The 27,583-nt window shown below is 58.5% G+C and overlaps 1 protein-coding gene across 2 annotated transcripts in view; it reads right to left on the minus strand.

Annotated features, from left to right (window-relative positions):
- SAMD11 (sterile alpha motif domain containing 11) overlaps positions 1-27,583 on the minus strand; it is a 102,457-nt gene that overhangs the window by 6,427 nt on the left and 68,447 nt on the right. The window contains exons 6-12 of one of the 2 annotated variants that reach the window (XM_068658907.1): positions 21,181-21,273; positions 16,308-16,472; positions 11,971-12,121; positions 5,577-5,692; positions 5,337-5,415; positions 4,392-5,098; positions 575-699 (exon numbers count right to left, since the gene is read on the minus strand). In XM_068658907.1, coding sequence (XP_068515008.1) covers positions 575-699; positions 4,392-5,098; positions 5,337-5,415; positions 5,577-5,692; positions 11,971-12,121; positions 16,308-16,472; positions 21,181-21,273 — 1,436 coding nt within the window. The remainder of the gene's footprint in view (positions 1-574; positions 700-4,391; positions 5,099-5,336; positions 5,416-5,576; positions 5,693-11,970; positions 12,122-16,307; positions 16,473-21,180; positions 21,274-27,583) is intronic. The other variant, XM_068658908.1, reaches the window with a different exon arrangement.

Below are 27,583 nucleotides of genomic sequence, written 5' to 3' on the forward strand. Positions count from 1 at the left end.
CTTCCTCCCTCCTGAGATCCGTTCTCAGCCTCGGATGCGTCTCTGCTGAAAGGCAGGATTGTCCTCGGCGCTGGCCCTTTGCCTCTCTATCTGCTGCTTTCTCTCCCCCCCCCTCCCAGCACACTGGACCCCCTTTACGAGGCCGTCCCAGACAGCTCAGGAATCTGCGCCCTCGCAGGCGGCGCGCTCTCAATGGGGCATTTATAATGGGCCCCGGCGGGTGCGGAAGCCAAAAACACGGGGTTGGGTTTTTGTACTGCACCTCGCGACCTCACACCGAGAGGCATCCTAGGATGAGCTTAAAACTCACCACCAGCGGCACTGCGACGCATGAGCGTGGAGCTTACGGGGGTGTTTGTGCCACCGGGCTCTGTCCCTGCTCTGCCCCACGGGCGCAGGAGGAGAGCTCGAAGCTCCCAACCTTGCCCTGCTCCAGGCCCTTTTGCTTTTGGGGTCAGCACCAGCAGCAAGGATTTATTGTGCAATTCACAAGGCGAACGAGCTACAGGGAGCGCAGGGCTCCGGACTGTCCACCCGTGGGGACGGAGGCTGCTGGGGCTGGAGGCTGCTTTACCTGAGTGTACTCGGTGCAGCCGGAGAGGTTGGACACGAAGCTGCACACGTCCTCCACTGTCCATTTGCTGATGTCTTCCAGCGCGGGGCTTTCCTCGCCATCCAGAAACAGACCTCCCATGGTGCCTGCAGCGTTCGGAGGCGAGGGGGGGGGGGGAAAAAAAGGGGGGGAAGGAGGGGAGGAGAAAGAAACATAAATCATTAAAATCCCACACGGACAACAAGCAGCCTGCAATCTGAATATTTTTCTCCAGCCGCACATTCATCTTTAATGACCTGTCAATTAAAGCACTGGGCAGGGTCAATTCGTAGGCCTCTTCCTCCTGGAGGTCCCCAGCTTGGAAAGGGGAGGGGGGGGGGGGGATCAGGGGGAAGGAAAAATCCCAGCTAATGCATTTCATGTGCTTAATGTTCTTCAGCTGCAGGGCAGGGATGGGGGGGAGGGCGGCGAAAAGAAGGAAGGGGAAAAAAAATAAAAATAATAAAAATAAATAAAAAATAAATAAAAACAAACCCCCGAGGGGTGTTCCTGCACACCCCGCAGAGCGGAATGCTGCCTGCCCCGGGGGCTGCGCTCCTCTCCCCCAGCCCCGCTCCCCTGCCTGTCCGTCTGTCCGTCGGTCCCACCAAACCACACTTGGGTCCCAGCTGTGCCAGCACTGAAGAAACCCATTTCCAGAAAATGCCACTTTTTGGGGAAAAATAAAGCGTTGTTAACGTGGGGAATTCGCTGCTGCACGGCATCATCGGGGTCATTGATGAGGATCTGGGCAGCCGTGGCCGTGCTGGGCAGGGGGAAAGTTTATGAGGGACGTAACACGGCCCTCGTAAAGGGCACGGAGCAACAAATTGCACCAAAACACATCCCTTCAGGGCATGAAGCAACAAAACACCCCCAAAAATACTTCTCCCAGGGGTTTATCCTGACCAAACGATCCTTTCTGTAGGTTTTGTCCCCCAGGCTTTGGAGCAGCACCAGGAACACAGCACCCAAAAAGTCCTGGTGGGGAGCGCACCCAGCAGAGCCACAAAATGGGGAGCCACAAACAGGGGCTCCAGCAGCTGCAGGGAGGAACTGGAGCCACACTCAGGGGATCACTCCATTGTTCTGGGCACGGGCGAGGTGCTCGGAGTAAAACAGCCCCGCTGGGTGGGAATAAGGCAGATTTTCCACCTCCCCACACACGAGGAAACACAACGTGGCCACAGGATTTCTCTCAGAGTTCGCCTTCCCTTCCCGGTGATGCCAGGAAGGCGCAGCACCAGCTGGGGGAAATATCAGTGGGAGGGGGAAGGCGAAGAGCCACGCTTCGGGCTCTGCCCTGTGGAACCTAAAACCCGTTGGGAGGACGCCCTCTTCCCAGTGAAACCAGTGGGAAACCAGTGGGAAACCAGTGGGAAACCAGTCCCGGGGCTCCCCGTGGCTGCAGCAGATGCCACCCCAGGTGCTCAGCACCCCAAGCTGGGGCTCTGGAGCTTGCTGCTGGGGGGGTCCCATCCTGCTCCCCCCCTCCAGGGACCTCTCCCCGCTCTGGCAGCTCGGGGAATGAGGACAAATCGGTGCCCAGCGGCGCGAGGGGACGCGGCTGCTGGTGCCATAATGACATGTCACCCGGCCCCGCCGCGCCGCCGGGGCAGCAGCAATTCCCTGCCAGGGCCCCCCCGCCTCGCCCCGTGATAAATGAGGGGCCGGGAGGCTGCTAATGGATTGCAGAGCAGCTCTCCAGATGGGGCCCGCCGCGGAGGCACCGGGGAGGATTCATCAGCCCCGGCTCGTGGGCAGGTGTCCACGTACGAGCCCTCGCCGCCCCCCGGCCACGATCCATTTCTAATTTTTCTCCCTCCTCCCGACGTCCAGCTGCCTTGGGAGAGAAGCCCAAGGTGGCTTCAGGTGCCAGGTGCACAAAGCAGGCCCGCTGTTGGGGGGGGGCAGCCCCTTTTGGGGAGGTTCATGCTGTTCCATCGGCACCGCTCCCCCTCCAAACCCAGCCCTGCGCCCCCTCCCACCAGCAGCCTCCCGTTAATTGCTCTCCAGCCTCCGGATCGATGCGAGGATTTTAGCCTCCTGCACGCTCCATCCTTCACCTCGCCGGAGGACGGGGGCGGCAGCAGGAGGAGGAGGAGGAGGAGGAGGAGGAGGAGGAGGAGGAGGAGGAGGAGGAGGAGGAGGAGGAGGAGGAGGAGGAGGAGGAGGAGGAGGAGGGGAGCAGGGCTGCTGAAACCTCGGCGAGATGAGGTCAGGCGGCAGCCGCCAGGTCCCCAGAAGGCGGCTGCGGGAATCGACCCGGCTCTGGCTGCCGTCAATATTCCTCCCGGCGGGGACGCCGAGCGGCTCCTGCCTCCGCAGCAGGAGCTCCCTTGCTGCAGGCCCTGAGGAGCCGGCATTTCCAGCCAGCTCAGCCTCCCGGCCCGGCACCACGCTCCCTGTCTCGTGCCACAATGCCGGGACCAGGCAGGCCAAAAGAGCAGAGCAGCCCTCCGAAGTGTTCGGGGATTTATTTGGCACACAAGGGGGGTGCAGCTCTGCCTCCCTGCCTGCCTCCAAGAGCCGCTCCTCAAGGGCCAAAAACCCCTTTTTTTTGGTTGTGTTTGTGTTGCTGCACATTACCCTGGCGCAGCCCAGGGCCCCTGCAGCACTTGGATCAATGCAGCCCTCGCTATTTCAGCGGCTGAGCTCTCCTCCCGGCTCCCCCATCCGCACGGGATGTGCCCTGATCCCAAACCAGGAGCTTTTCCTGGCACGAGGGATCCTGAGCCCGGTGCTGTTCCCCTGCACGCAGCCACCACCGAAAGCAAAAACCGCCCTCAGGACCAGACCTGCGGCCGGCTCCACAAATCAGGAGCAAAAGCAGAAGCGCTCATCTCTGCCAAGGCCTCCAGACACGCCGGTGATAGAAATTCGAAGTGATAATAATAAATGGGCTATTACAGGAACCCGGGCCTCGCTGGGGGAAGGCAGCGAGCCCGTGCACAGCCCGGCCTCCCCGCGGAGCCTCGCGCGGCCGATGCGCGCCGGAGCCGTGCGCGCTTCTGCCCTTAATGGCCGGGAGAGAAGGGCTCCTGCGAGGACGCCTCGGCAGCCCCCGGCAGCAGGAATATTTATCAGGCTGGCCACCTGCCTGTCAGCGAAAAATCGCTTCCTCCTTCCTGGCTGGAAGGCAGCTCTAATGAGCGCCGGGCAGCCGCGCTCCCCGCCGCCGCGGCTCTCCGCACGGAGAGGAGGCAGGCTCGGCGCCCCGCGTGCCGTGCCCCCCACCCCGGTCTCCCTCCCCCGCCTGCTCCTGCCTCCTGCTAATTGCTCTGCTAATTATTATTAGCCGAAGCGGGTTTGGCTTTCGGCTGGGGATGGCGGAGAGCTGGTCGTGGTTTCCCTGCCGGTCTGGCCCACCCGATGGGCAAGCTGCTGCAGGGAAAGGAATAATTTTGGCTCCAAACCAGCTGAGCGCAGCCCGACAGCCTGCCCTGACTTTCCGGCCTCCCTTCCAGGCACAAAACCTCTGACCCGTCCCTTTGTAGGGCAGATCCTTGCCGCCAGTCATCTGCCTCACCTCTCCCTGAAGCTGCCTGTATTTCACAGCTCTCCTAACCACGGTTTATGGAGAAGGTCCCCGAAATTGCAAGGTCCCCTAACCCATCACATCGCCCTCGCCTTTTTTCACATGCTTGGGACCTGCTCTGTCCCTGCTGGTGCTCGTAACCACCCTTGACCCACTCTGGGGCAAATGGGGGCCTTTTAACCTAAATAAAAGGTACAGAAGGGCCACCACGAGCACGCTGCAGGACGGCAAGGGGACAAGCTCTGTGTTCGGCGCACCCACCTGCATGGAAGTACGGGCTCATCGTGTAGGGGAACCCAAAGGGCAGCGGCTGGGGCGGCGGGATGGAGGCTGGCGGCAGGTATTTCACCTCACTTTTGTTGATGCCCGGCCCGAGCAAGTGGCTGGGGGACTCGGCACTGGACGAGCTGCAGGGCGCATTGGTGCCGGCGGCCCCTTCCCCCAGCTCCTTGGCCCCTTCGCAGCCCTTCCCCGCCTCCTTGCACTCCTTCAGCTCGGCGGCCGAGCCGCTGCTCTCCGCCTTCAGGCTCTCGGGCTTCTCGTCGCTCACGTCGGCGTCGCTCTCCGAGTCCTTCATCTCCTCGTCGTTACAGTCCGGGGCCCCGTCCCGCGCCCCGCGGGGCTCCGCCGCCTCCTTGGCCTCGCTCGGCCCCTGCGGCTCGGCGCGGTGCTGTGCCGCCTTCCTGCTGCCCCGCCGCGGCTGCTCCTTGGGCGGCGTGGCGCTGCTGGGGACGCCGGGGTTGAGGGAGAGCAGGGGCGCGTTGTTGTGCCGCAGCACCAGCATGGCGTTGCGCCGGGACAGCTCCTCCCGCAGCGGGTGGCCCTCGGGGATGTCGTGCACGTTGCGCAGGGCCGGGTGGTCCGGGGGCAAGCCGGGGTGGAGGCTCAGAGGGTCGCCGGCCAGCAGCCGCTGCCTGTGGAGGTTCTCCAGCTCCTTCTGGCGGATGATCTCGGCCGACATCTCCAACCTGCACGGGGAGAGGCAGAGGAGGTCACTGGAAGATCCCAAAAGGAACTTGTTAACCCGCAGCATGGCTGAAGCTGAGCTGGGGGCTCTCCAAGAGCGGTCCCCACGCGCTCAGATCCATTGGGATCGGCTGGATGTCTCTCTCCTGCTCGTGCACGGCTCCCCCAGCCCCACATCCCACACCGCCCTGCCTGAAAGCAGGGAAAAGAAGGGCAGGGCTCGCCCCCCACGCTCCTCACCTCGCCAGGTTTTGCTTTCGGAGCATCTCTTGCTGCCGTGCAAACATCTCTGCTTGTGCCGGCTGCAGGAACCCGTAACCTGGGGACAGGGAGGGCAAAACGACACGGGGTTATTCAGCCCAGCACTGACCCCCTGCTCAATCGGGGGGAGCTCTCCAAAGGGCCGAGCAGGAGAGCTTCCACAACCCAACCCAACCCATTCCCAACCCCGTGCTGAAACGTGGCACCTCCTGCACTCACCTGGTGTCTGGCACAGGGCCGAAGGCACCCCGAGGAAAGGAGGTCTCAAGTGGGGCCCCAGGGCGATATGGGGCGCGTTCTGGGGCGAGAGCAGCGGCGGCGGGTGGGATATCTCCCTGCGGGGACCAGAAAAAAGAAATCCAGGTTGAAAAGCTGGCTCAGGAAGAGCATCCCTTTTCTGCACCACCAGGGGCTGGGCCGAGATAAGAAAGATGCCCGTTTCCTGGATGTAAAACTTGCAAAGGAGGAGAAAATAATAAATACAGAAAAGCAGAACCAGACGGGGAAGAAATCAGCCCAAACTCCACAGGCCCTACCTGCCCTCACCCTCCTGCTCCTCATTTACTCTGAGCTGGGCTGCTCAGAGCATCCTTGGCTACCCAGAGCTGCAAACGCAACGCTGGGGATGCTGCCTTTGCCTTTCCCTTCAAGCTTGGGTTTCTGTCTCAGCTCCCTTACAACCAAAAAGCCCTTCTAGATCTGAGGAGCTGGGGCTGTGAAGATCTGAAGGCATCACGGGGATCACAGGAATCACTGGGACGAGGGATGATCCCCAGTTCTGGAGAGGAAAGCGGGATGTGAGATGGAGAAAGGGGAGCTGGGGACGGGGAACGTGAGCTCCGAGTGCCACAGGGTCAGCGGGAAGAAGCATTTGGGGAGCTGGGGAAGGTGGAAGGTGACTGGAAGAGGCAGGATTGAGGGTGGGGAAGGGGACAATGCCCAGGAGCAAGGCAGGTAGAGCCTGCTTGCTTGTTGCAGAAAAAAATAAGAAGAAAAAAAAAAAAAGAATATGCAGGAAGGGAAGAGGAGCCAAGGTCTCTTCCATTAGTCAAATCTGCCCTGGGAGCCTGCAAGCAAATCTCTGCTTTCCGGCTGCATGTCTCTTAATTCCTTTTGATGGCCACTTACAACATTATTACCTTCACCAGGGCATCCAGAGGCAAAGCCAAGTGCTGCGCCGTTTATTTTCATTTTACAACATCTCCCCGTAAAGGCTGCTGCGGGAGAGACCGGAGGGTGAGAGAAAGGCAGTGGGGAGGCACGGGAAACCTCACGGCAAGGAGAGCTCCCCCTCTCCGTGGGGCTGAGGGGTGCCAAGGTGGGGCTGGGCTGCCCCCAGGGCTCGTGAGAAGGATTTGGGGGTGAGAGGGGCTCCCTGCAGGCTTTCCAACGAGCACCACAAGGAAACGCTCTGCCTTTTCCCTGGGTCTTCCCAGAATTGTTTCACCGTGCAGCCACCTCTCCAAATCCCCACGAAATGCTGCAAGAGGCTGATGGGCAGCAGCGGGCGGGCTGCGAGCCCCCTCTGAATTCCTCCTCCTCCTCCTCCTCCTCCTCCTCCTGCGGCTGTCTCCCCGTCTCTCCTTTCCTCCTCCTTCCTCCCCTAGCTCTCCTCTAAACTAATTGCACAGCTCGCTGTGTCTGGAGGAGAGCCACGGATCGATCCGTCGCTGCTGAAATGTTAATGCTAATCGTATAACCGCTCCGCCAGCACCTCGCACTCCGCTGGCAGCTCCAATTAATCTCAGGTAACGCAGCGCCTGACCTTCGGCTCCGAGCCGGGGCAGCAGCCAAGCGATGCTTATGTAATTACACCATGAAGTGTGTAATCACCTGCCCTAATCCCCGAGGCCTCACAATTAGCCGAGGCCTCGGTCGCTGGGCTGCCAAGTGCTTTGCCACCCCGGACAGCCTGCAGATGAATAACGGACAATTAAAGCGGCATGACGGGGGCGAGGAGGTGTCCGCTCGATCGTAATTAGCTGTAATCATGGGGAGACGAGGCTGGCAGACGTGCTGGTCGTTTTATAAGAAGCAATTTAGGAAATCAAGTCGCTTTTAACTGTTCCGAGGCCGGGCAGGCGGGGGATGCGTCCCCCGATTTGGTGCCGGGAGCGGTGCGCAGCGGCCCCAGGCTCTACGGGGAGATGCTAAAAAACGAGGAGAGGCTCCGGGTTTTAGCCAAGAGGAGACCCAGGAAGCTGGAGATCGGGGCTGGGCTTGGGAAAAAAGGATCTTTTTCCCTCTGGTGGCAGCGTGGCGTTAACCAGAGGTTGTTCCTACGCCTTAATGCTGTGCTCACCGCGATCCCGAAGGAATTTGGGGCTGCTCGTGGCCTCCAGCTCCCAGCAGAGCAGGGATCAGCTCAGGGCAGGGCCAGGCAGGCGAGCGATGGGGAGGGAAATTCAGGGGGAGGCATCGGCACCTGCCCCACGCAGGGCACCCCAAATACACGTGGGACAAGCAGGAAATCCCCAGGGGATGAGGGACCCTGCTCCCTGCTGGCACACCGATGCTCCCCAGCCATGGTACCACGAGGATGAGCACTGCCTGCCTCCCACCTAGCTTAGGGCCATCAGATGGGGACGATGCTGCTGCTCCCCCAAATCTGGCCCTTGGCACGGGGGCAGGAGCCGGGGAGCCCAATTCCTTCCTCCACGGGGCCGGCGACTGCTTCCCAGCACGCCTGGAGACAGCCAAGCTCTGAGAAAAAGGCAGCCCCTGAGAAAAAAGCCCCCCGAGACCCGAGCCAAGGCTGCCGTGCGCTCTCAGGCAGAGCGAAATGCAAATCCTCGCATCCTTTCCCACGCGGGCACCAGCCCCCTTCGTTTCCTTCCTCCTCCTCCTCCTCCTCCCAGAGCAAGGGCTGAGTTACAGCCCCGGCCCCCCGAGGAGGTGAATGATGAGCCTGGTCCCTGCCCCAAGAGAGCAGTTCCGTGGTGCTGCCCAGTCCTTCCCCCGACCCTTTTTTTTCCCCTCCTGTGCCAGCTGGAGGCTCGGGAGCAGGGTATTAGGGGATTTGCGCTGCATGCTGCTAAATTTGATATGTCCTTTAACAGGAGACAAATGGTTCGCGAGGCTTAAAAAGTATTGACTTTTCTTTAACAATAAGCACTAATGGCCTTCAAATAATCAATATTTAAAGTCATTACGGGGTTACACATTATACTGGTAAAGCCAAGCCTCTCGCCTTAACCCCCTCGCAGCCTCCCGAGCTCCCCCCGGCAGGCTCTGGGCAGAGGCAGCGGCTGGAGACGTGAGGGGGTCAGGAAATGCAGATTGAAAGCGGCAAGGCATGGAAATAAATTTAGAACGGATGGAAGAAGGAGGAGGAAAAAAAAAAAAAAGGAAAAAAAAAGGGATGCATGAGAGCCCTGCTTGCTTCTGCTTTGCATTTGATAGGGAGAGACACTTCAAACCTGAGGTAATCGGCAGGCACAGCTCCTGGCTCGCCATCCACAGGCGCTGCCAGTGCCAGGAAGGGGAACTAAATGAAATGAAAAGGCTGCTCAAAAATACGGTGCTCGGGTTTTGCAGGCAGAAAGGGACATGTACCTCTGCTGTCCTGGGCGTGGAGGGGCTGGCTGGGGGGAATTGGGGGCTCAAAACGCAAAGCGGTGCCAAAGCCAAAATCCCTAGGGCAGGGCGAGCTCCGGGGTCTTTCTGCGCTGCCCCAGGTGAGGAGGTGCAGAAGTGGGAGGAAGGTGGATGAAGGCTTTGGAGCAGAGAGGGGGATGTGGGGCAGGGCAAGGTGAGTGTAGGAGGGCAGCAAGGAGCACAGGGGGGAAAGGGAAAGGCTCCAGCATCTCCCAACCCCCAGAGAAGCGGGGTCTGCCCAGCTCCAGGTCCGGAGCACGGCACAGGAGCAGGTCCTGCACCACGTACCCGGAGCCGAGCACCCTGGCTAAGAAGCTGCCAGGCCAAACAAGGCAGCAAAGCCAGCCCGGTGCCAAAAAATTCGGGAGGTAGCAGGATCCCAGCAGCCCAGCCTGTGCAGGGCGCAGCCACCTGCCGTTCCTGCAGGAGCCGGAGCAGCTTGGAGATGGGAAGTTCTCCAGGCTGGAGCAGTAACAGTGACACCTTCGAGCTGTACCCTTTCCTCTTCCAAGTCTTTTTATAACTCCGAGCTAACTCAACAGCCCTTTCAAACAAACCACCGGAGCTTGGCGCTCCGTAAGCCCAGGCTGAGCCGATCTCGGGAAGGATTTAGGAAAACGAAACCAAATGGGTTCTCAAGCAGCAGCCCGGCTCCAGGTCTGGCCACGGGCACTGCGAGGGGCACAGCTTTTACAAACCGCCCCCGAGAGCTGGGGAAGCCGGAGAGGTGAAGGGAACACTGCCCTGCTCAAGGGATCCTGGACCCAGTCCCAAAAAATGCCCATTTAGTGTTTTTTGGAGCACACACTGGCACAGCCAGCACCCATCTCCCTACCTCCTGCTTCGTTACGCCTACCCAAAAAGTCGGGCACACGCCTCCCTTCCCAGATGTTCCCTGGCTCTGACTCCTCGCCTCCCACCCTCCTCACACCTGGGAAGCGGAGCACCGAGTGGGCAGCTCCTGCTGGCAAAGCTCCCTCCGTCCCTGCCTCTGCGAGAGCGGCAGCACTGCCCTGGCTCAGCACAACCGGGTCACCTGCGTGGGTTTTCCCCCCCTCGTAACGCCTGGAGTGGCTAATTATTCCTGCCCACGCTGGAGAGCTGACCTGATCCCCGCAGATCTCCCGCTGGGAAGCCGGAATGGAATTTTAACGCCGCGCCAAACAGCTCGCATCCCCCCGCATCATGCATTATTACTTCTGCTCCGGGGAAAGGAGATGTCAGAAATCTACCTACGGCTTGCCCACGCACGTGAGCCCGCTTCCTCCATCGCCGCCGCCTCTGTCAGTGCCTACCTGAACCCTTTACAACGTCCACACCTGCACGACAAGGTGCAGAAAGGCTGCTGTGATTGACCTGGTTGACAGGGACCATGGCAGCCAAGAGCAAAACCCAAGGCTAACAGCACCAGGGAGAAGGGAAGGCAGGATTTAACCCACACGGTGCTTTTCTGCTTTGTAACGCGTGGCCGTGGCTTCTCCTGGCATCCCTAAAACCCCAGGAAAATCCCTAAAACCAGGGCCCCGTCACAGCGCAGGAAGGGAAACTGAGACATGGGGTGACCCTGCAAACTGAACCCGAGGGCCTGCAGGTTCTTCTCTCAATACCCACGCCAGGTTGGGGCTCTGCGTGCTCTCCTCCCCTCCTCACCTCACCGGGATCCCTGTCTGACACGTGCTAGCTTGCAGGGCTACTCGGAGATCGGGATCGCCAACAGCAGCGCTGCGGGGAGGCGCACAGCTCCCAGCTCCAGCCTCTGCTGAGCCTGCTGGCTGCCTCCCTGCCCTCTTCCCAACCGATTTAACGTTTCCTGGCCCTGCCCAGCTCCATCACAGCACCTGCCTGGCAGCAGAGCACCTCTGGGCGCGATAGGGATCTCCCTCCTGTGCAGTTTTGCCCCCCCTGCGTGCAGCGCCTCCCCGCGCGCCGCCTCCACCCTTCCGCGGGGGCTCTTGCAGCCAGCCCTCCGGCTGGCCTGGCTCTTCTCCAGGCCACACAGAGCTGGAGAAAATTTCCAAATTCCCCCCCCTCTGCCTGGCTGCACTGAAGCTCCTCTATCCCTGCATTCCTCGCAGGTCTGCCTACGATCCACGTGGCCTGGCTTGGGGTTTGGCGGGGCGGGTTAGCCAAAGTGCACCCCGCAGGAGGAAGGTCTGCGCCCAGCCTCCTCGCTCAGAGAGAGGGAAAAACAGACGGGATCCCCGAGGCTGTAACGAACGGAGGGACTCGAAACCCAGAGGGTTAATATGCACGCTACAGAATCCATATATCCAGCTGCTCCCACCCCGAGATGAAAGCCAGACGAGGCTAGATGCTGGAGCTTTCCACTGCTCGTCCCGTGATACCCCAAGTCTTTGCATCCCCACCTCTGCGATCCTTGTCAGGAGCTCACGCAGCTTTAATTTAATTTCCCTCTGAAGTTCCTGATTGTGGAGGGAATGGCTTGTGGCACAGAGCAAGATAAATGAGCTAGAATTTCTTGGGAGGGAGGGAAATCAGCTTTCCAGCACTCCTGTCAGTGGAAAAAGGAAGCCTCGCCTCCTTCTTCCTCTAAAAAAAAAAGGAAAATTTCTCCTCTTTTTATTCCACCCTACTGCATTCCTCCTCTCTCCCTATCTGGGGGAGCTCTAAAACCCCAGCTTCAACACCTTCACTTGCTCTGTGCCTAAGGACAGGCTGGAAAGGGACCCGAGGCAGGGCTGGGACGGCTCCCAACAGGCAGGCAGTGCGGGAAGCCCCCATCACCCCCCTCCGTGTCCCACCCCCAAACCCCAAAACCCCCGCACCTACAAGAGGTGACAGCGGGGCAGCCCATCCTCCGTGCCCCCTCATCCAGGGCTGCGCTGCCCTTTGGGGTCCCCACGGGGCTGCTTGGAGCCCCCCCAAGCCCTTCCCCAAAAAGCGCAGCCCCTTTCCCAAGCCGTGCCCGCTGCTAACCCCGCCCCGGGGCGGGGGGGAACCGCGGCCAGCCCTCCCCAGCGGCCTGGCAGAGCCGTGTCCCCCCCCCCGAAGGTACCTTTCGGGGAAGTGGGTGTCCCTGTGCTGGGGCAGCCCCTGTTTCCTCCTCTGGCTGGACGAGTTGCTGCCGGAGGGGATGTGCGCTTCCATCGCGCCGGGGTTGCGCGCCGCCGCCGCCGCCGCCACCTCTTGCCGAGCCCGGAGCAGATCTGGGGAGAGGGAAAGGATCAGCCGCCACCCCCCCACAAAATAAAACACCACCAAACCACCCTCGTTTTACCCGAAGGACCCCCAGTTCCCCAACCCGGCTGCTGCCGGCTCCCCAGCTGGGGACAGCGGGTCCCCCCCCCCTCCATCCATCCATCCCAATCTCCCTCCCGCAGCCCCCAGCCCCGCAGCCCCCAGCCCAGCCGCTGCCCCCCCCCCGGGTGCTCACCCTGCAGAGCGGGGGCTCGGAGCCGGAGCCGCCTCCGCCGCCGAGGGAGTTGGGCAGCGGAGGAAATTGTGCAACTCCGGGAGGGGAGGGAGGGAGGGGGGCGGATTGCTGCTTAATTGCCTTCCTGGCGGAGGGAGGGGAGGAGGCAGGCGGGGAGGGGGGCACAAGGGAGCGGGAGCTGTTCAGACCCGGGCCGGGAGGGGGGCTGCTTCCCCCAAAATCCCCTCCCAAAAAAAAAAGCTCCGGGGGCTGCTCCAGCAGAACCCGGAGCCCCCAAAGCCCGGGGGGCCCCTCGCTCGCGCAGGTTGGGGCGCGCCCGGCGTGGTTTTGCTGCTGGGGCACGGCGAGGGGGCCCCCCCTCGTTCCAGCCCGGGGCACGGCGCCTTCAGCAGCCCGAAAAAAATGCAAAACGCAGCCCTCGGTCAAGCTCCCCCCCACCCCAGGCGCCTGTCCCCATCGCCCAGGCGGTGGCCCAGTGCCACACGATGGTGACAGCCATGGGGCTGCTGGAGAGCACCAGGAGATGCCCAGGCAACAGCTTCCCACTCTGCTCTCCTCCTCGGGGACCACCACAGGTGGACAAACCTCCAAAAAGGGCAAGAAGGGACTCGGGCACGGCTCCCAGCTGCAGCGACTGGGGTTTTTCTGCAGCTGCTCTGGCAGCTCAGCACCAGCGGTGCCTGGTTCCTACGCGCGGCTCGCTTCGAACCCACAACAAAACCTCTGCTGCCATTCACATGACAGGCAGGAAACGCACGCACACGGATGCACGCTTACAGGAAACCTCCTTCGCACACTCAGGCGTGCCACGCTGCGAAAGGAAACCAAAACACAGCTGGGGAGAGGAGGAGAGGAGGATTTATCTTAACGAGCACACCCTGCTCAGGAGCTGCCTGCGATTTCCAAGCCCTCCCCGCCAAGCGGTGTGCATCAGCCCTCTTCCCACAACCAATTAATAAAGCAAAGTTAATGAGAGCGTGCTGCACAACCTGGCCACGCTACCTGTTCCCTCTCCTTGCCTTCCTCCACCAGCACGCTGATTTTTTGGGGGGTTCTGGGGGTTGCAGCATCCACGCATCCCGTGCCCGAGCCCCACCGAATATTTTTGCTGTGGTCAGGGCTCAAAGCCTGTGCAAGCTGGGCTGGGAACAAGCAGCACACGGGTACCTGGCCACTTCTAGCCACATTCACACACACACAGCCACACCAAACGAGGGGACAAACGCTCCAACACCCTACAAATTTCCAGCCTAAGGAAGAGCGGAGGCACCAAAACCCCATCGGAGGGCGTAAAAAAAAAAAAAGCCGAGAGAATTCTCCGAGCAGGGGACGGCGCACCTCCAATGTTTATAAATTAATTATCTGCAAAGCCCAGGTCGCTCCTGATTGCCACAGCGCCTGTAATTTAGAAGGCTGGCGCGCGGCCAGCTCCAGGAGCCGCATTGATCCCGAATGACCGCAGCAACCCCCCGCACACCCGCCCTCCCGTCTCCTCTTGCTCTCCCATTCCTTCTCCCCCCCTTCCCCGTGCCCCTGCCCCTCGCCCGGCCCCCCCCGAGGGTCTGTTATTTACAATCCTGCACTCTGACAGTTGGGAAATCAGATTGATTGACAGGGGGACGCCGGCGGATGGAGGAGCCAGGCACGGAGGCAGCCTGAATGCAGAATGCCGGATGAATGCCGCTGGGAGCACGGGGGCGGAGGAGGAGGAGGAGGAGAGGGGGGGGAGGAGGAGAAAGGCAATTAAAAAAAAAAAAAGATTTCTAAATTATTAACATTTTTTAAATTATTAATGTTATTGGTGCCTCCGTGCGAGCCCGCAGATAAACTGCGCTTTGTAGTGGCACGAATAATTTATGGCCCAACCAGGGCCCCGCGGCGCGGAGCCCATCCAAAATTCACCAAGTTTTGTCTCGGCGGCGGGACCGGAGAGCCCCTCGGTGCCGGCTCCTCTTCTCCAATGCCCACCCCAAATCTCAGGGTGCCCCCTCGTCCCGCAAAGGCTGAGATGATGATTTAATCGTAATCATAAAAAAAAATAATAATAAATAAAGCGTCAGGCTTTTCATGGAAATGAGCTACTGCACTCATGACGCGGGGGGAGAAGGGGGTGGCAGCAGCTGCGTGTGGTCTGCGTGTCCAGCACCAGCGGGTGCCCAGGGCACGGGGGCTCTCCTGTTAAATAGAGGTGTGTGTGCACCCCGTTTGGTGCCGAGTATTACAGAGCATGTGTCCAGCATGGTCTAGGCAGACCTGGGTGTCTGGAGGTGCTGCCCCTTTGTGCGCAACCTCTGGTGCTTTTGCACATTTGGGTTCACAAGACAACAACTCCAGCCCTACAGGGCATGGTGCTGCCCCCAAACTATGGTGTTTGCAGGAGCCCTGCACCTCTTGGAAACCCCTGGGACAGCCGAGCACCGAGGCGTGTGCCGTGTTCACCACCGTTCGTCTGCGCACAGCCTTGTGCTGTGCCTCTGCTGATGAGCAAATTCTTACTCTGCAGCGAAAGGAATCGCCTTCCTGCCCCCAGAGAAGCCAATCAAATCAAACAGAGTGGAAAAGAAGACAGCCTCTTCATTAACCTAACAAGGAGCCCTGGGGATTTGCACTCCAGACTGGAGATTCTCCTCCAGCTCCTGCTGGATGCTTCACGGATGCTGCTCGCGCTCCCCCAGACCCCCCGGCAGCGCCTGCCAGCCCCCGCACCCTGCATCCTGGCACAGCACCAGCGCTCAGCTCTGCTCCCCGTGCTGCAGCAGAGGCATCTCCTCCATCTCCCAAGCGTTGAGGGATGCAGAGAGCTGGGTCACCCCGCCGGGACACCGCACAGCCTCCCCCTGGGCCAAGGAGGCAGCCGAGGCACCCCTGCAGCGGTGCGGGAAGGTTGCGCTCCTGCGCTCTGCTGAGCGCTTCCCCGGCTGGAAGCTGCAACTGCCTGGTGCCCCCTTTAGGCACAGCACGGCATCCCGCAGCTCCGCTGCAGCCAGGCAGCTTCTTCCCCAGCTGCAGGCAAAAGTCTCCAGAGATCCTTCCTTTCCTTCCCTTCCTGCAGTGCCCTTTAGGTGCTGGCACCTGCCCAGGGCAGGGCAGCGGCACGCAGCGGTACCCGTTAACGTGTTTGGAGCCAGGCTTTGGATTTTCCCTCCTGTATCTACAAGCACCAGCTTGTTTTGAAGAGCAGAGCAGCAGCATCTTCTCTTCAGCACAAATCTTGGTGCAGAAACGCTCCTGTACTGCTCCAGCCTCGAGCCAGCAGCCAGGCGGGCATCGTACAGCAGCACAACAAGCAGCACACGCAGCAGGCAGCAAATAAAGAGGGGCTGGGGGATCTCTCAGCTGTCCCCAGCTCAACCTCAGAGGACCTGGGAAGGTCTGGGGACAACGTCTTAGTGCTGGAAGCTGAAATCTACGTGGTCCTCACAGCCATGCCCCAATAAAGCCCTCACCAGGCGGGGTGTAGAGTTGGATTTGTCCCTTCAGCACCCTCTTACTTCACAGTGGATCTGGTTTTGGCTAGCAAAGGAGCAGATTGATCCCTGGTGATGCAAACACAATCGCTTCCAGAAGATGACACCGTGGCTGAACCTGTCCCCCTGACATCAGTGTCTGCCTGCTGAGCTGCCTTCCCTGCGACCCGGCTCCATCTGCATATGTTAATTGTCCGTAAAATCACGGGATATCTAATTCTCATTAAGGCAAAAGGTCATTAACACCAATTTACGCCATGTCTGTGGGCAGCAGCTATTGCACAGACGTTCCAAACCTGGCGTTATCAACGCTCAGCAAAATCCTGCAACATCAATGGGTTGCTCCAGAAGGTGTTAGCACTTACAGACAGCTGAGAGCAGCCACCTCCAGGGAGATGAGGGCAAAAAGGGTCCAAAGGATCCTCACCAGAACATCTTACAAGCCGTAACCATTGGCAAACCCAAGCCCTGGTGTCCCCCCCGTGCCCGTACCTCCGTGGCTGGGCACTGCCATGCTGTTGGCCAGCTGGTAGAGACGCTGCTGCTGCTGCTCCTCGAACGTGCCGTGCTCGTTCAGCGCCGACATCATGCGCCTGTAGTGCTCCTCCGGGGTCATCTGAGTCACCGCGTCCTCCAGCAGAGGCGTGTGGGAGTTTTCTGAAGAGCAGAGAGATTTGGGCTTTATTTTTGTATTTTTTTTTTGTCTTTTTCCATAGAGAAACAGAGTGGAAAAATCGCTTTGAGTACAGGGATGGGGGGCAAAGGAAAGAGCGAGGTGGGTGTGGGGGGGTGTTAGGACAATTTCCATGACTAGCACACACAGAACTGATGCAGCAAGCTGTCCTCGTGCCCCGAGACGTAGCACCACGTGCAGTCCCTACGGTTTGCTCAGCCTCACACCCAGAAAAGCCTACAAATGGCCCAGCACGCCCACCTCTCCCCCTTCCCGAAATGCCTGCGAGCTTTGAGGAGGGCCCTGCCTGCTCCCTGGGCAGCAGGGATCCCAGCCCGACTGCTGGGGAGCTGAAACCCCACGGGCTTTGTGTTTACTGTAAGCACAACTCCCAGTAATTACCCTTCTCTGCCTTGGCTGCTCTCGGGCTGTTTTATCTGGGATCTTCCCCAGGGGCAAAACCTTTTCATTACTCACGGGGATGCGGGCAGGGCTCCTGCTGTGCTGGGTGCACGATGAGACCACCCTACCGCCTGCATATATACATGAAAATAAATAATAAAGAAAATCAAGCTGCCCCCAGCTCCCAAAGCACTGCTCGAAAAGAGAAATCTCCAGCCTGCACCTCGGGGACCGCAGGCTCCCTGCGCAAAGCACGGGGCCGGGACCCACTTCGAGCCAGCAGGCACCAGGAGTTTATCCCCACCCCGCACCGCACACAAAATCCTGCCCCAAAAGAAGAGACAGCCACACCTGCAGGTACCCAAACCTGCAGGGCACCCGTGGAAAGAGCATGGGGATGGGGATGGGGATGGGGACAGGGACCCAATTCCCATCCCCATCTCCGCTGCCACCTCCCCGGGGACGCGCAGGGGCACCAAATTCTCCCTGCTCCCTTCTGATGCTCTTAACCAAAGGTCTAAGGAGCAAAGCCGTGTGCTGCAGACCTGCTTTAGGGAAATCACTGCTTTTTTTTAACACAGCTGTGTCATTAGAGAGAAAAAAAAAGGAAGGAGGAGGGGAGTTAATAGCACTTAATTACCATAAACTCCATCGGATCAGCCCCAGAGCAGATTTCAGGTGCGAGGGGGGGGCGGTGAGGAGGAGCCCGGGGAAAGGCTGGCTTTCCACGCTGAAAACTCCAAGATTTGACATGACTCAGCCAGCGGTAATTCCAGCCCTGCTGAAGCTTTGCTGTCTGCTTTTGTCATTACCGAGGGGGGGGGAATGCGGGAGGGACTGATCTCGCCAAATCTCCTCCAGCTGCCAGGTGTGGAGCAGACTCTGGCACGGCCACCAGGAGGGCACACACGGGGCCTCCTGAGCATCTCCAGCCATGGGGACCCCCTCTCCCCATTGCCAGCCCCCCAAAAAACAGCTCCTGGATGATGTGGGCTGGGGTGGGGGACGTGGAGGTGCTGCACCACCTCGTCACAGCCCCAGGGGTGGGCAGGAGCACCCAGCCTGCACCTCCTGTGCCACGACAACCGGGCAAGCTCCACAGAAAAAAAAAAGTAAAAAATAAAAAATAGAGGAACAAATTGTCAGAGCTGGTTCTGAACTGCGCAGCTGTGACCCAGCTCCCATCCACTTCCTTACCCAAGGATGCAGTAAGGTTGGGTTTTGTCTTGAATCACCTCCAACAGCAAAGGAAAGAGAGCGGCGGAAAGAGCAGCGCGCAAGGCCACCGGCCCGCCCCGGGGGGTGAGCGCAACATTCCTCCCGCTGGATTTTCCAGCGCTTGGTCCAGCCTGGTTTGAAACCCTCCCAAACGCCGAGGAGGCTCCCGGCAGATTTATTTCACAGCAGCCCGAAGGGGAACCGAAACCTTCCTCCCCATTATCCCCCCCTTTTCCTGCCAGCGCTCCGTTTCACCGCGCGTCGCGCATCTCCAGCCACGCCGCCGTTGCCTCGGGAGCCGGGGCTTCGCTTGGGGAATTGTCTCCCGGGGAGAAAGCTTCCTCCGTGCCCTGCCAGCGCAGCCTTCGCGCCGAGCCTCTGATCCGCTCGCATTTCCATACGAGACGCCAGAACGTTCTGCTCTGTTTGACAGCCGCGGCCCCGTTTCCACCGAGATAGGGCTGGCTTTTGATCTCCGGCGTGCGCACGGCGAGCATCGAGCATCGCCGAGGGGGAAGGGAGGGCTGCTGCTGCTGCTGCCCGGCTGGAAGGGCTGCCAGCCCCACAGGTGGTTTTTCGCTCGGGGAGGGAGAGGCGGTGATTGCCCCGCCTGCCCCTGTTCTCCTGGCCTCGTCCCCAAGATGTGCTGGAGGTGTGGGGTCGCTTCTCTCCAAAAAGCTGGCCGGGAGATGGGGCAGCAGTGCCAGGGCTGTGTCAGGGCCATGAGGCAAGGGGCACCAAGCCCTGTGCGCCCCCAGGATTGCAGCCCCACAAAGGGAAAGGGTGGGCGCAGACCTGGCGAGGAGGTTGTCCCCATTTCCCTTCCCACCCCTAAATCTCAGGCTGTGCTCACTTCTCGTCCCCACCGAGCACAGCTGGGATCCGCCCTGCAGCAGTGGATCCCAAATCCCAAATCCCCAGCCCCTGGGGCCCATGGTGTTGGAAATGGCACAGCATGCATCCTTCTGACTGCCAGCAGGATGACAAGTCCGCAAGATGCTCTCACTGTCCTGGGCACAGGGAACAGAAACTCCAGCTCTACCGCTCCTTTACCCTCTCTGCCTTGTAGGGAGCGGGCAAATAAAGGCCCTAAAAGCACAAAAGACTCCGTTCCTATTCCCTCCAGCTATTATGATGGTGTGCTAGCAGCAGCACAGCCTTAAAATGCCTGCGTGGTGCTGGAGAGAGCAGGGGAGTCCCCTGTGATGGGACGCAATAAAAAAACAGGTAATGTGGGGGATTAGCAAAAGGCCCAGCTCAGAGTTTCCACTCCGCCTTGCAGCGCTGGAAAGGGCAGGGAAGGCTTTCTGAGAAAAAAGTGGGAGTGGAAAATCAAAAATTTGCTGCTGTGTGGGGCTTCCTGGGCACCCCGCTCTGAGCCAGGGGGGGAATCCCGCACTGAGTCACCCCGAGTTAAGGAGCAGGATTTATTTTAGTGCACGCTCAGCCCACGCAGGTGAAGAGCAACGGTGGGAAGGCAGAGCGAGGGAACAGCAGGGGATGGCCTGACCCTGCTGCTCCCATGGCCAAAACTCCCATCCCTGCAGGTTCGGGCGCCTTCCTAGGGTGAATCCAACGCAGCAGTTCGGTTTCTGATGGCTTGATTAAAGTTTAGCCCGTTCTCAGCCCGGCCACAGAAGCTGCTGTTACCTGGGCTCGTTTTCTAAGCACCGTGGTCCTGGAATTGGGAAGGGCACGGCCTCAGCAGACGAGCAAAGCAGACAGCAGCTCTGTCAGATGTGGCCCAGGAGCCCTCGTTCCCATCTAACAAATGCATTTCGGAATCCAGCAATCTGCTGGAACTTACCTGCACGGCTGCCAGAAACTCCTAGGATAACAGCAGCAGGGCAGAGAACCAATCAAGGGAAACAGGTAAAGAGCAGCAGCGCATCCTCCTGCCTTCCAGAAAAGCCCAGGAAAAAGCTCAGGTGCCTTTAATTGGAATGAGGACTTAGCAGACAGGAGATGCTTATGTGCAAGGAGAGATTTCGGATGTTCTTGGGTGATGTTAGCGTTATCACACGGAGCAATGCTAGCATTCAGCATCCCCTCAAAATATTCTGCCTCTCAGCTCGTAATTTGGGGACGAGGAACCAGGAAGAGACAATGTAGGGGAACATTATGCAAGATTAGGATGTGGTACAAGCCTCTGCGATATATCTTTACATCTCATCACGTACAGCACTCGGTTTCAGAAGGCTTCAGGACACACTGCTGTGTGCAAGGACCCCCAGGAGATTCCCTGGAGGCGTTACTCGGGATGGAGACCTTGGGGAGGCTCAGCTGCTGGCCTCCAAGCCCCCAAACCAGGACCTAGCTCCAGCCAGCCAGCCTGCCTCTTTCCTTCTTAAATAGCCAGAAGAGCGCAGGTTAGGCACGGTGATGGAGGTGGGCATCCCTGACAGCTAATTAGTCTGAACTTAACAACAAAGCCTGGAAGCCAACGGCCTGCAAGCCCTCATTTACGCAACCTGGAGCCCAACTCGTTAGCTGCAGGCTCCGTTCCCCTCCCCTCTTTGCCAGCTGTAAAGAAAGTTTGAAAATCGTGTTTGGAGAAAGGAGCCGGAAAGCAAATCGGGAGATTCATAAAAAAAAAAATCCCTAAAAAAACGAACCTTCGGCGGATTCCATCTCTATAGGAACAGTGCCATAAATGCATACGAAACACCCAGGCAGCCCTATCCTCCCTGCTAGCTCCTCTTTTTTTCCCTTTAAAGGAGCAGATGCCAGCTCGATAAGCCTCTCCGTATCTTTTATATTAAACGCATAATCAAGGCACGCCGCCTGGAAAGTCGGAACACCCCTAAAATCCGCTGCCGAGCCTGCGGCTCGCTTTTTAAGCCCTAAAATAATTATTCTAATTAAGAGGCAATTCCCTTCTCGCGCCGCGAGCTCCCCTCCGATGAGATAAAGAAAGCAGAGCGCTGCCTGCCTTCCCCGGGCACCCTCGGCGCTGGCGACTTCCAGCACCCCCCCGCAGCCTCTCCAGCCCCCCCTCCCCTCCCTAATTTCAATTAAGCAAGGAGAAGAAAGGGGAAGGGGATGGGGGGGGGAGGGAGAAGCAGCACTTACCCTTTGGGGACTCACTTCGGGCTTTCTTGCTTTCTAAAGGACACTCACTGCTGCTGTTGGGAGAACATACTCTTCTCTTGCCTAAAATCTCATCTAGGAGAGAGAGGAGAGACCTGAGCATCAGATAAGGCTGGACTTTCCTCTTTGCAGAAGCAGCCAGCGAGACTTTGGTATTTTCCTCCTCTCGCACACACACAAACACACACACACACACATTACAGGCAGAGGAAAAAAAAAAAAAAAAAAAAGCGAAAGTAAGAAAAATCATCATCCTGAGAGCCTTGATCTGCTTTCCTAATCACGCAGTCCGAGAGCACATAATGACTGTTCGCCCTCTGATCAATGCAACGTTTGCGAGCGATAAATTCTGAATCCAGTTGATTTCCTTACTGAGTTTCATCATTTGTTCTGTTGCCTTTTGTCCCCCTGGTGTTTCCACTCCTTTCATGCCCTGATGCAAAGCAACTGGGGGAAGAGAAAGGGGAGGAAAAAAAAAAAAAAAGAAAGAAAAAAAAACAACAAAAAAAAAAGCACAACAGATCTCTGAATCTTCCTACCACAGTATCTCTCTCTCTCTCTCTCTCTCTCTTTCCCCCCCTCCCTCCCTCCCTCTCTCCTCTTCAAAACCTCAAGGTCCTTAGCAATCTTCCCCCTCTAGATTGTACGGAAACGCTCAAGCCTTTTGCATTAGTGCAGCCCTACAAACCAACACAAAATACCTAATACACAATTACAGCGTCCCCGAACAGATTTAAAATCAATATCCTCCCATAATAATGCTGGGGAAAAACTGAAAGCATGATGGTGCATATGGGCAGGAAGGAAGAGGCTGTTTGTCACCGCGCGCATCAAATCCTCATCTATCAAGGGCTTGTTAAAGATGCAGCATCTTAAAAAAAAAATAAAATAATAAATAAATAAACCCTGCAAACAAGCACCATATCTGAGCGAGCACACGCTGCACCTGCCCGCCAGTCACCAGGCGTGCAGAGCTTCTGCAAATTTGCCCGACGCGTCTGAGTTGAGGAAGGTTCCAAAACCCCTCGGTGCTATTTATAAGAGCGGCGAGCTGATTTCGGCTGCAGGTGACATTTTGAGCCGAGCGACCGCCCTTCGTAGCCAGAATCACTGCCAACTGCTTCGGGTGCAGCTCTGCCAGCCCGGGGTCCTGCCTCGGCGCTGCATTTACCGGGAGAGCCCGAGCACAGACCCGCACCCTTCAGCCCAGGAGCGCTCCTGGCGCTCGGCACAGCCACAAGTGGCACCGCCAGGGCTCCACGCGGCGCGGGCAGCCTCCGATCCCACCTCGCCCGACCCCGTCTCCCAGCCTGGTAACAAAGCTGGCACTCAGAGAGGATCGTGGAGGCTCGCGGCCAGCCGGAATGAAGCCCCAGGTAAATGCAACAAACCCACAGCCGCTGGAAAACAGATGGGCAGGGATGGAGGCAGCCAGTGGCAGCGCGCAGGTTCCCCAGGCGCTGCCCTTTCCAGGTGTTGAGTCAGCCCCGCTGGCACCATCTGCACCTCAGCCCTCCTCCTGCCTCGGTTTCCCCTTCCGATAACTTCCCCAACGCTGCAGCAGCTCGCCAAGGCAGCATCAGAGGCACACAAGGGTTTATTTCTTCCTTCTTCGTGGTGATTTTCTTGGAGATGCCACCCTGAGGCTGCGGCCCCTCAGGGATGGAGGTTTCCTCCCCCAAAGCGTGCTCATTTGGGCCCTGTGGCTTTGGAACAACCACGTCCCAGTGCTCTGCTCACCATTCACCGCTCCCAGCCTGGCCAGGGGGCAGCAGCACCCAGCAGGGCTTGTCCTGGCTGCATTTGGGTTCCTCCCCAGCACTTCTGATGGCAGGCAGATCACAGAGTGAAAATTTTCCTTTTTTTTAATTTTTTTTCCATTTAAGGCAAAGTCCTGGGGTGCGCCAGAGACACCTCTGCCCCCAGAAGCCGGGGGACCAACCCAACAAGACACGCTCTGAGCAAGGAAGAGGGGACCATTTGCAGCCAGTCTTGAAGCACAACGATCCCACAACCTGCCCCCACAATTGTGTGGGCTTTTGTTTTCTGTTTTGTTTTGTTTTGTTTTTTTCCTAATCTCTGCTTTTGCCTCGGCTCCCCTGCCCTCCGCCGAGCATTTCAATAGCAAGGCGGCCAAATCGGGGCCGTTTTTTAATATTCCGGCTGAAAATGAAAGACATTATCAGCAGAACGGCGCTGTTATGAAGCTCGGCTGGGCGATACGACAAGCGGGGAGTGCTGGAGGAAGCCCCAGGCATACTGATCGCCCCCACAACCCCAACCACGAGCACCCGACAGCACCCCAAGGACCCCACACCCCGCACCGCCTTCAGGACCACTCCTGGCCCAACAACGGAGGGAAATCCAGAGAGCTTTTTGGAAACCAAGTGTGGTGTTTTCCCCAATGACCTAGAAATCAAAATGGATTGTTTTTTGTTTCCCATTGTGGGAAGGAAATTTAGGGCCACAGGTGGGAACGTCACCTGGCAGGGTCCTGCTAATCCCCAGGCTCCCGGCCCTCCGTGGAGCTGGGTGACTTCACACTCACCAACACGTCTGAGGATCCCCAGCATCACCCTCAGCTTTGAGGAGAGGACTTGGGAGCCTCAGACAGCTGGGCAGATCAGAAAACTCATCTCCAGCTTTCCCCAAAGAGCGGGGGGGACGTTATCTCCACCCTTTACAACTGGATCTGCGGCGGAGAAGATGCACCAAGGGCACAGACTGCATCAAAGCGAGGCGAGGACCCAACCTGTCCCCATAACCGACCACAGGTTTCACCTGGAGAGGGCCAAATGTGCAACTTGGAGGTGGTCCCCAAATTTTCGCCCTCCCAGCGTTGTGAAACGGGCAGACTCCGGAGCAAGATGCGCGGCACCAAGCGCTGCTGCGCTGTGCTGTGCTCCAGGCACCGTGGGAGGAGATCGAGCCCTATCTCACGCTCCCTCTCCGTATCTCTGGGTTTGCTGTGAAAGCTTTTTGGCCCCAGAAGCCCTGCGTAAACACAGCAGTGAGCCAAGCTCCACGGGAATCCACCCAGGCTCCGATAGCCAACATCTAACAAGGGAAGAGAGCCCTTCTCATCCACCCCCTTCCATGTTGTTTTTCCAGGAGGAAAACATCTCCCCTTGCTTTTAAGCCCCCCCAGTCGACCTCAAACCCCGGGGATGACAATTCCCAGTGCCTGGCCCAAAATACCCTGGCAGCATCCCACCTCCCCCAGCTCTCCCCTCTCCTTTGGCACCGGAGGAGCTGCTTTGCTCAGGCAGCTCTGGCACTCCAGCCCCGCCGCTCAGCCCGTTCCTTTCCTCGACGTGACAGGTTTGCAGGGACCCCGGAGACTTTTTTTCCCCCTCGACAGGCTCGTGCCCTGCCGGCGAGAAGCAGCACCAGCTCGCCGAGTCGCGGGGCTGCTGACAACAAAGGCTGGAGGGCGAGGGGCCAGGCGGGAGGCTGCGCGGAGCAGCGTGGAGCCTGGCGGCACATCGGCCCCGTCCCTTGCCAGCAGGGATCAATGGAACAAAGGCAGAGCGAAGCACAAGGTCATGGGAATAACGGGCCGTAATTTAACCGAGGGCAATGAGAACGGGGAGGGGAGGACAAAAAAAAAATTATTGGGGGAGCTGGGGGAAGGGAGGCGGGGGGTTTGTGCGCCTTGGGATGCTCGGATGATGCGGCGGCGTGCAAGTGCTGGATCTAGCAAGGAAAGGGGAAAATGTCACTGCAAAGGGGGTGTCCGAGCAGCAAAATAAAGGCAGCAGCCCCCGGCCAGCAGGTCAGCTCGGTGGCTTTAGGGACACGGCAGGCAGCAGGCTTCAAGCCCCAGCTATTGCACCGAGGTCTCTCCTTGCTCCTTCATCTCTCCGCGCCTGTATCAGGAAGCAAAACGCAACCAAGTGGAGAGGAACGGGACACGCTGATGGGCCCTTCCTACAGAGCAAGGAACCAGACTTTTTTTTTTTATCTCTCCTGCTCACTTTGAGAGAACTTAACTTATGCAGAGTGGTGTCTGGTCGCTCTCGGGAGCAGAGCAGGACTCCAACAGCCAAGGGTCAGCGGCTGGCTCATGGATCTTGGTGAAATACAGAGAGCAGCCCCCCAGAGGCAGACCTGCTGTCACTCCCTCCTCCCTAAACGCAAGGTCCCAGGCTGCGGGAGCACACAAGAAGAGTGTCACAGACGGATTCCCGACGTACAACACATCACCCAGCCTCTGCTAGGCTGGGGAAGGAGCCCGCATCCCCCTTCTCAGCTCCAACCGCTGGGCCATCTGCCTTCCCTCCTACCAGGCAAACAGTCTCCTGCTTCTTCCCACCTCCTCGCGCTCGCTAGCTGGAGCCAAGCTCCGAAAAGGCCAGCCCAATATTTCAGTTCCCCAGGAACGAGGTGCAGGTCGTGCCGGAGCCGTCCTCCTACCCGGCTGTAACGAGGCTGTTTATTAGGGAAGGGGCAGCGACGTCCCCTCGTCGCCCGGCTTCCCACAAAATTCATTTTTACAGCATGCACCGAGCCATAAAAAGGTGGTAAATATTCATCGTATGAAAAACACTCATGGAGAGGATATACTGCACTTAAGAGAGAGATCTGCATTCATTTTATATGCTGCAGGGAGGCTTTTTAGCGACTGCAAACTTGTGAATCCCCACTCTGCTGGGGAAAAGATTGAAGGAGGGAGGCTGGGCTGCAAGTCCAGGATCCTGCACGCTCTAGGAAGGAGCTGCTCTCGTGGGCAGGACGGGAGGAGGGGGAAGCTTGTTAAATCAAAAGGCTTAAGCCCAGCTGCAATAAGGATCACGCCGCGTCTCCTGGAGGGACCACAAACCTCCCAGGCAGCGGTCGTTTGGCCTCCATTTATCTGCCCGTGATAAAAAAGCTCCGAAACCTGGCACCGGTCCTCTGCCACAGATCCCTCCCTGGGTCCTGGGGAATATTCGGAATATTCAACAACCCCAAAAGGCTCTCAGGGCGGCGTGGCAGGGCCGGGGCTGGCGTTTCCCCAGGAGCTGCTGGATCTGCTGCGCGTGGTCCCCGCCGGCGCCCTGGTGCTGCCTCCACCTCCAGCAGCTCTTTGTGCAAGCGAACGCCCCAGATCACAATTTCCAAGGGAGCTGCTGGTGGTGCTGTGCCCTTCGCACCATTTAAATGTCCGATTGCACTCATTCAGCCCCTGGAAAAAAACAGCGCTCCTCCAGCCCGTGACAGCTTTGACAGCCAGACTCCTTAATTCCTTTTTCTTATTCCCTTAATCTGTCATCTTTATCAGGCTGGGGAAGTGCCAGGCAGCATGCAGGAGCCCCGGCCCCGATCAATCTCCACATTACAGCTGACAGAATGGTGCTAATAACTTATTGATCTAATGTTTGCCAAGCCCCACTGGGGCTGAAAGGCTGCCATTGATTGGCTTGAGGGAAGGAGCCTCTCAGCTGAGAGCAGAGGAAAGCCTTCGGATTGTCTTCTTCCCCAGGAGCTCGGCGATGGAGGGAGGGTGGGGAAGGGCCAACGGGGAGGAGGACCCGGGAACCGGAGGGAGGGAGGGCGCACGTGTGAGATGAGGATTAAGGATGGAAGCAGAAGGAGGGAAAAAAGGGGTTGAGAACCAAGGAAATGGGAGAGGAGCAAAGAGAAGAAAAGGAATTGGAACAAAAGGCTTGTGCAGAGCTGAAAAATTAATGAGGTAGGCAGGTGACCCTCCTCTTGCTCATGGCAAAGGGTTAATAAAAATCTTTCCAACCCTCAGGTCTCCAACCTTGCTCAGCTGCTCCCAGCTCCATTCACGTCTGACCCAAAGCACGCAGCACCACGGGTGCTCTGACCAGGTCTGATGCCACAAACCTGCAAGCTTGAGGGGACATCATCTCGTTCAATTTAGGAGCTGGTTCCCTGCACTCACATCCTTGAGAATCCCCTCCCAGCTCCTGCTCTTGATTTGCACTGAGGAGGCTCATTTCCATCAGAAGCCCTCGGGCAGGCGTTGCCAAAGGGTCGGTGTGTTGGAGGGCAGGACCTGACCTGGCAGGGCTTCGGCTTCAAGGGAACAAGGAGCAGGGCAGCAGCTCCACGCCTGCTCCCTGAGCACCAAATCCCACTGCAGGCTTTGAGGTCAGGAGGAACAGGGCTGCAGCTGCCATGCAGCAGGAGCAGGAGGCTCAGGTTTGCAGCACCAAACCCACGGCATCCAAACCTGATGACAAATTCGCGTGCCAGAGCAGGAGCACTGCCAAAACCCTGCCCCTGAAGCATCACCTGGACTCGTGGCAGGGGCTCACAGAAGGGGACGTGTCGGGTACCAGCCGCAATCCATGCTGGGTTCCTGCAGTTACCATCAGTGAGGTGTCACCGATTTGTTTTCAGTGCTTTGCGAGCCGCCTGTGAGACACCTGGGACA

Source organism: Anas acuta, chromosome 22 (genome assembly GCF_963932015.1).
Source record: "Anas acuta chromosome 22, bAnaAcu1.1, whole genome shotgun sequence".
NCBI classification, from domain to species: domain Eukaryota; kingdom Metazoa; phylum Chordata; class Aves; order Anseriformes; family Anatidae; genus Anas; species Anas acuta.